At 45.5% G+C, this 8,886-nt stretch overlaps 1 protein-coding gene across 1 annotated transcript in view; it reads left to right on the top strand.

The window, feature by feature from the left end:
* gfra1a (gdnf family receptor alpha 1a) overlaps positions 1-8,886 on the top strand; it is a 36,228-nt gene extending 27,342 nt beyond the window's left edge. Inside the window, exons 6-8 of the mRNA XM_062464540.1 lie at positions 1,767-2,001; positions 5,426-5,473; positions 6,347-8,886. Of these exons, the coding sequence (XP_062320524.1) occupies positions 1,767-2,001; positions 5,426-5,473; positions 6,347-6,481 (418 nt within the window). The 3' untranslated portion in view covers positions 6,482-8,886. The remainder of the gene's footprint in view (positions 1-1,766; positions 2,002-5,425; positions 5,474-6,346) is intronic.

Genomic DNA, 8,886 nt, shown 5'->3' with positions numbered 1-8,886 from the left:
CTGCAGCTCGGTCCCCAGACCACAACACAACTGTTCTCCGTGTGGGAGAGACTTCACTGCTTTCCTCAAATTGTTACACTAGGAGATTTCGAAATGTTCTGTAGTAGATGGGCATGTAAAGTAAGCCATCCTAATCCTGCAATATTTGCATTTACAGTGCACAAGAGACGTAGATTGCCAGTGCTCTTCTGCACTCTGGATTTTCAGGTGTATTTCTAGCCGTGATTGTGAGTGGTCCTTTCCAGAGGTTTATAGTAGCTAGCGATGGTACCGATATGATGTTTACCCACGATGCCGTTTACTGATGCAGGCTGATTATAGAGATGAGCTGTCGTAGGCCCTCACGCAGTGTTTGCTAACCTGCCCAAAAGCCACATCATCGCCCTCTGTTTAAGCGTAATGTTATCTACGGTGTTGCTCTGTAAATCTTCTACAGGCTGTCAGTTGTCTATATGCTAACATTCATCTGAGGTGATGATATCGCATTCCCATAATTCATAGTTGAACTAAAATGTAGAGGCCGTGTTCACTTAACTGACGCGCGAGCAGTATCTTGCGCTCTCTCACATCATCGGAGCCGAGTTGGACTGCCTTTAATCTGGTGCGGAATCAAAGGCTGCTTAACGGATCATACAGTTGCGTACCCCGGGGTTTCCACGGCAAGCCAAACATGGGCGACAGCACGCCCGCTTCCTCCGACAACAGGCTCCGTTCTGTGTGTCTAATTAGGCCTTGTCAGAAGACAAAAGGATGGGTAAAGAGCCCTATCTCTAGTGTGAATACGCTCATCAGTCCTCCGCTGCGCTGACACAATAGGAATAGGCTGCAAGGCCACGGCTTGCTGGCCAAGCCTCCCTCCTCACTGGCTGATAATGAAATCAGCTCTCATTTATTTCTGCACAGCCAGCCTTTGACAGAGGTGTGTGTGTGAGTGTGTGTGTGTGTGTGTGTGTAGGAAGGCCTTTTAGAGCTGTTAGTCAGGCAGAGACCTTTGTAGATTCCGATCTTGATGACAGTATAGAGTACAAACCGACAGTGTTTGTATGCGTGCAGTAAATATGTGAGATGGTAAAAAATTACTTAATGCAAATTACGAATATTTTTATCTTTGTTATTTTTTTTCCTAAGTGTCGGCTCATAGTTGGAATGGATTCTGTGACCCAGGGAGAAGCTAGGCTAATTACTCTTCTGGCTGCAGGGCTGTCCCATCTATCCTGGAGTGTGTGCGTGTGTCTAAGTGTATGTGTGTGTGACTGCCTTCAAAGCCAGACCAGGTGGAGTAGGGCCCTTCTAATGGACTCAGTAAATAGCTCCATCATCACTTTAGTCTTTGTTTTTATTATCATCGTCACACATAACATATTCATATCCCTCAGCCAAAATAAAGAGCTTTCTAACACACAAACACACACATGGATGCACACACTCATGTGCACATACACAACAAGGATCGTGTTCCAGCTCAGAGTTTACTTTTTAACTTCACATAATTTGATTGTGTTTGGAGAAGGCAGGCCGGCAATAGCTATTAGGGCAAATGGATTACAGTGCAGTACTGGTGTTTTTTCTGGTAATGGATTGATGATAATGTTTGATTTAGGACCTAGAGACATTTACTATCTCACAAAAAAACATCACACAGACTTCTCACACATACACACACAGTCTGTCCTACACACACACACTTTTTATTTTCTAGTTTTGTTACCACATAAGCAGAAAGCCTGTCTTCATCCCCCCCGCTCCCCTCCCTCCCCCATTGGCAGCACTGACCTCCTCTCTCCTCTCCCCTCCACAGGGAATGCCATCCAGGCGTTCGGTAATGGGACTGATGTGGGGGTGTGGCAGCCCATCCCTCCGGTACAAACAACCACCTCTACCACCACCCCCTACCAGAAGACCAGGGAGCGCTCCCCCAACTCTCTGGATGCCGCCGCCACGCACAACAACCACCTCAACACTGGAGACCAGAGCATCTACCACTTCTGTGGCAGCCTACAGGTGACCATGCCCCCCTGCTGCGCACACACAACCTCCCCCAACGCTGGCACCACGCTGGCACCACGCTGGCACCATGCTGGCACCATGCTGGCACCACGCTGGCACCATGCTGGCACCACGCTGGCACCACGCTGGCGCCACGCTGGCACCATGCTGGCACAGCCGCTGCAAACCATGTTCAGATGATGAAGAAAACTGTCTAGACAGGGTCACGCCCCAGACAGGGTGGCACACATATTGCCACTTCCTGTCTCCACTTTTGAAGTTTTTGTTTTGTTTACAGTTAAACTGTCATCCAAATATTTTTGGGAGATCAATACCTGTGTCTTAAGTTCACACAGAAATGTGTGTGTGTGTGTGTAGTATTGGGATACATTTGGCTCCTGGTGAGTCTGTGAGCCGGAAGTGTGTGAAATTTGACTACTAAGCAGTGTCTAAGCTTAGCTAGCTGATGTTCATAGATAGAAGGCTGTTTGAGAGACTGACGACCTTCTGAATGCTGGTGCTCGGGTTTGTTTTCATTTCTATTCCTGTATAGATCAGACAGAGAGAGACCAGAAAGATCAAACGTGTTTTATATTGTTGATGTTGGCCTTCATTTATCCCTTCATCTTCCTCTGTAACAATATCACCTTCTCAAAGTCACAGCGACAAGGTAACTGTCGAGCCACCGAGTCTGAATGTCACCTGATGCCACCGAAAGCGCCCATTAACTCGTCTGACCGCCCGTCCGCCTGGCCCCCCTGTCCCCCCGGTGAGGTTGTCTGGGCCCGTCCTCCACAGCACCTCTGGGTGAACTGCCATTCACATGCTAATAGGGATGAGGAGGGGGGATAACAACGGCTCATTACAGAAGGTGGACCAGGCTGGAGGTCAGGGGACTAACCTACATGAGAGAAACCTGTTTATCAGAGCGACTTACATCTAACAGAGGAGCACAACACACAGTGGTAACTGTTAGTGTGGGACAGTTAGCGGAGGCATATTTATTCCAGATTTAAATACATACTACGGCAGGCAGGCAGGCAAGGTTACTGAGCTGCCGCGATGAGCTAACAGTATAACTGTATAATATAAGACCAGGTTAAATAACCTGTTATTAGAGACTGAATGAAAATTATATTCTGACATCTCAAATGCACACACACACCCACATACGCTGTGCTTTCACACAAGCATGATTGCACACAAACACACAAAAACACACACTGAGTTTTTAATGAGAGGCTGGTGGATGGTGTGTTGGCGCTGGAGTGTCAAGTAGAAGTTAATGAGAGTGTGTGTTCCTGTATTAACCCTGTTTGCTTGAAGGCTTGTGCGTGGCTCAGGGATGCCTGTCAGGGCCTGACAAGCTCTCTGTAATGACACACTCGCAGAACGGGCCACAGAACAGAGCACACACTCATCCTCTAGATACACACACAGACACACACACACACTGGGTGAGCGCACACCCAGATACGATGCAGACTGCGCACTCGCACTCACACAACCACACACAGGTGTGCATGAACACACTGGACCACCATCCGAAGGCCTCCATCCTGAACCAGCTTTGCAGGCAACAATACATCCTCAAACTCCACAGGCCAAACCCTCCACAACGAACGCTACTCAACCAACACTGAAAAGAAGAAAGGAAGACTCCCCCTCTCCCAGTATGACCCCCTCTGTCAGCTTCCCGTAAAGAACTAGAAAAACCGCTGGAGACGTGCTTTTCTGCTTTCCCATTGTTGGAACCCCAACATCTAATTTGCTTCCTGTTTGTCTGGCAAAAATGAGTGTTTTTGACCCGTAAGCTTCAAAACTGAATTAGGCAACACTTCTTTGTTTTGTCTTTTATTCCTGCAAGAGGGGTCCGTAAATGTTTCTCTTTGTGTGAAGGGAAGACACTGGGAGAGTGGGGCATCTTTTATCCTACGTGTGTGATTAAATGAAGTCAGGTAGCTGGCAGCAGTTTTCCAGCCCAGAACAAAGACAAAGAGAGAGAGACAGAGAGGGAGAGAGTATCTGAGCGCAGCAGGGTTAGCTAGCTAGCTAACACTCACCAACCTGGCTGTCAGAGAGATTGGGCCCTAGAGCTAACACAGTCTGTTCTTGAGAGTTGTGAATCTGAGAAAAACTGCAAAGCACCCCAGGACCTTATGGAAATCAGGAGTAATGAAAATGGAATGTTGCTGTTATGCAATTTAATTGTACAACAACATTACAAACGCACCGTGCAACCACATACAAACATATTGTACTTAGATACTAAAACACACACAGCTTGGTGTGTGTGTTTGGCCCTGATGATGAGGGTATGAACCTAGATCAGCATTTCTTGGGAGTCCCATAGATGGTCATAGTGAGAGAAGGAGGAAGAGAGTTCACCCGCAGGACACACATATCTAGCTGGATTCAGACGCAGGTAACAAAGACAAACAGCATATCTACACCCACCTCTCACAGCAGGCCCTAAAACAGGAGCCAAAGACACACTAATCCTTACAGCCACCCACACAGAACAGAAGCAATAATCCATCCGTCTGAGAATTGATGTGGAGTTCAGCATCACATGTGAAATTATTCATTTCTCTCTGTTTGTTTATGCGGTCATATCATATTCCCTGTATAGTGAGCTCCAAACACAAGAATGATTTATGGATATGAATCCATGGAAGCATTTCATCCTGCTGTTTGGTGGCGAGGCAAGAGTATAATAATACTGCCTTGATCACTGAATTATAATGCGTCTCATGTGACTTTTCGCCTGGTTTGGGGAGGGCAGTACGCACTAAGACTGTGTGTTCATCTATAAGACTGGCAGACTGAAACCCCCATGGACACACACACACAAATTGAAGAACAAATACAGACACACACACACATATACACACAAACGCAAACATTTCTGACTCCCCCCTTGCCTTAGAGTCAACATAAATGTCAACTCGCCATTTTGGGAAGATCCCAACACTTTATAAATCAAAAATAGAAATGTTCCTGCCAGTATCAGAGATCATTACAGTTGGATAGAAAACAAACTGATAAAATCACCTGGCAGAGAACAAGCATGTAGCCTACTGTGAGGCTGCTCTCCTGTTCCGCTCCAGGCCAGAGATTCACACCACTCTCCCCTTCCTTAGATCCATCCACCTCTCCCTGCCACCGTCATCTGCAGCACTTCTTCAAGGCCTCTCTCTCTCTGCCCGCGAGAGGGTTTATTTCAGATGAAACAAGTGCAGCCTGTACCTCAGGATAGCCTAGTTCTGGATCTGGCCGTGTCTTAAAAGAGGAAGTAAAACTGTTGAATGATAACGGTTCCCTATCCAATACTGTCTTATCACATTGTCTGAGACCGTTTTTTCCCCCTTCCTCTCATCTCGCTGTCTGGCAGCCGAACGTAACAAAGGTGATCATATCTTTGTCTTCTGCTTTACAGGCTCAGAAACTGAAGTCCAATGCTACTATTGATGGAGTGTTGTGTGTGGTAAGTTCTAATCATTTTCTAATGAAGCTAGATAACATCAGGTCCAAACTTTTCTCAACACTGGAGATGATCGGTGTAGACATGTAATTAAACCATGGGGGTAAAGTTACTGAATTGAAGAGATTATTCCTGAACAGGTCAGACAGAGTTATGATTGTAACCTAGATCCCTGACCCCCTGTCAAAGGTCATCCACTTTTTCGACTGAGTTATGGCAACCCTCCCTGAAACACGTGCTCATGGTCTTTGTAGTCCTGGGGGCTGAAATGTGATCGCTGCTTATCTACTGGCTTTTAAAGTTCAGTAAATGTCATTGTACATAATAAAGCTGCATTATGCCATCGAGTGACATTTAAGGAGGCACTGGCAGGTCCAGGCAGCCTGAAAAGAGATGACCCTGCTTTCAGCTCAGCATTTTATTAGTTTGTCAAACGCCACTTTCATCTCATCTCTGAAGCGACACACGGATAGAAGAGAGCAACCCTGGCATTTCACTTAGCAAAACCTCCTTTTATTTCCTACGCGGAGACTCAAAACAAACCGCTAAGTTTGATAATGTTATTGAAAGACTTAAATTTGACTTTGATTATTCAAACCTTTGTTTGAGGCAGTGTTTGTAAGTGCAGCAGAATTCAGACACAACCTGGTTATGGATGCTGTTGGGAACAGACCAATCACTATGCTTGAACAAAAATAAGCAATATATTGAGAGCAAAATGCCAATTTATTCACTTGTATTCAAAGTGGACCTCAAGAGGGTAATGACCTTAATCAACTTAAACTGAGTGTTTCAAAAAGAAAGAAAGGGTTGTGTACTGATTACCTCCTTATATGTCCGTGCTTTCTCACCCCTCCTCTCGCCGTCTCCTTCCAGGACCCTCAGATAGACGACCCTGGAACATCCACCGCCATCTTGGGCTCAGCCACCCCGAGGACCTCTATGCTGCCCCCTCAGGCCTGGATCCTGTACTGCACCCTGGTGGCGCTCTACCCAGCGGCCGTCTTGTAGCCGCGCCGGCAGTCACAAACACACAGACTGACAACACTTTGTACAAAAAAAACAAACATACAAGAAACAACATTCTCTGTTCCCAGTATACCTGTTGTGTTTTTCTTTCCCTGGTTCCCTGACTCCTTTCTTGAATTCTGGTTTTTAGAGGCTTACGTTGACGCAGTGTGCTAAAGTGATCTTAACGTGCTACTCGGTTTTGCTCTGTGTTTCCGTGAAAGGGAAAACGTTTTCCGTCGCGGAATCGGCAATCTTAAGCGCAGAAGACGCGTCGCGGCAGCGCCGTACATAACCGCAGGTGTCTTGGGGTCATGACCCACTGCACTGTGCAACCATGAGATAGTCATTTAGCACTGTGCATCTATATTGAGGAGGCGTCTTTGAGACAAGATGTCCACTGTCACTTCTTCAAAGAGTGGTTCAAATGAGGTAGGCATTTAGATGTAACTATATCTCATCTGTGATGTGTGTGTGTGTGTTTTGAAATGGTGTATGCCATGCTTTCACATTAGAAGGAGTAAAGGGGTCAGGAAGACAAATAGAGCAAAGGATTCCTTACATTTCCCCAAGAGTGATCTCCAAGGATTGGAATCTTCAGTCCTAAACGACCATCGATCAGTTCTTCAGCCATCTTGTCACATGCTCCTCAACCTGCTTTGTTACTCCCATAGCCTGAGCTGAACCCTTAACATGTTTGAGCTCTGAATCACACACACACACACACAAGCATGCAAAGCACACAGGCAAAGACTAGCACACACACACAGCCTGTTTATCTTTACCCTCGAAACTTGTATATTCAGCTATTATGTAGAGGAGTTCAGTAGGCCTATAACAACATCTAGTTCAGGACTTCTCTCAGCTAGATATAAGGAGATCATAGGTAAGGTAGATCACGATGGATTGAAGACACTATGGCAGGACACTATTCAAAGCTTTGCTGGTACACAAAGTAATCAACTTCAGCAGGTGTGGGAGTTTCGTAAGCTTCAATGCCTAAAAGCGTTCCGGACGGGGAGCAGGTTGAGTCCTTTCAGGCGTGAGACTCGCAGGGGACATGAAGGCCCTGTGATAGGAAGTGGTGTTCCTGACTCTCATAGCCGTTGCTTTATAATACACTACTATTACGCACACTTTCCTCCACACAGCCCAGCCATCTGTTCAGCATAGTGTCACATTGACTTGACAATGGCGAACCTGTCATTCACGTCGGGGCGCAGACAAGATGTCCTCATCACAGAGTGCAGATACAAACTGTACCATGTGACCCCTCCCCCCACCCGATACGTAAACGATCGTGTTTTGTACTGTATGTCTATCCTGATCATCTCCAGGGAAAGTATCGGCGTTGTCTCATAACCGTGTGTAATTCTCTGAAGTAATGTTCCAAAAAAAGTTCAGCATTTCATCATGTTTTGGGATCAAACGTGGAACCTATTCCGACCCAGCACACAGTCACCTCACGCATACACGTAGCATGTGAAGCAAATTGCGTTAGTCATTGGAACAGTTAAAAACATTTATGACATGCTGCTTGGTTTTATGACATGCTGTGTGGCTTTTCAAAAACGTAATGTATAGTACACATTATTTACAGGGCATTACAATGATATATGTATGTACTTGATTGAAACTTGTAATTTGGACAATAAATGTCTCATTATGATATTCTGTTTGGGAGCACTACGAGCCATTTTTTTATTTAGATAACAGAATACACCGATTTAAACTCGATTTTCTTTTTTTCCATATAAAACATATGTATCCCCCAATTTACTGTATATAACTTGCATTGGAAAAGGAGGACATAAATGTATGTGTGCCCAGCTATGTTTCCTAAGCAAACTAATGATGTAACATATGCCCACTGAAGAGTGAAGTTGGCTGTCTCATATTATTTTGGGGATGTACCTTGTTATTTTTCTATCTTTTATTTTTCTGGCCTTTATTTCTAGTTTCTATATCATGCTTTAGGACCATTGACCAGGATAGCCTGGTCACACAATTCTGTGTGCTTTAGGACATGCTCTGTGGACTGCAGTGACTGTTCTGTGACATCACAACACATGGGGAGGGGCCTAGCTCACCGCTAAAGCACAGACACGTGCGGACAGAAGCTTCTACAGGGCTGCAGTTATAGAATATTGCATGGATGATGAGAAACGCAATAACAGAGCATAAGAGTTTGAATCTGATCCATGGGTGGGGTCAACATGCCTTGGGTGGCTTCATCTAATTGGCCACTGGTGTCAAAGCTTCGGGGTGTCCAGCTGATAGTTTCAGAGACGAGGTGAATGTGTTCGTATGAGGGGTGCTGGACGGCCATCTTAAATATTCCACATAGAAAAACGGTGCAGAGTATATTTGTATTCATCTCCATGATGTCGGTTGTTTAAAATAGAAAA

This window comes from Osmerus eperlanus, chromosome 6 (genome assembly GCF_963692335.1).
Source record: "Osmerus eperlanus chromosome 6, fOsmEpe2.1, whole genome shotgun sequence".
Lineage (NCBI taxonomy): Eukaryota > Metazoa > Chordata > Actinopteri > Osmeriformes > Osmeridae > Osmerus > Osmerus eperlanus.
The sequence above is the reverse complement of the archived record's forward strand: the minus strand, read 5'-3'. Positions and strand labels throughout refer to the sequence as shown.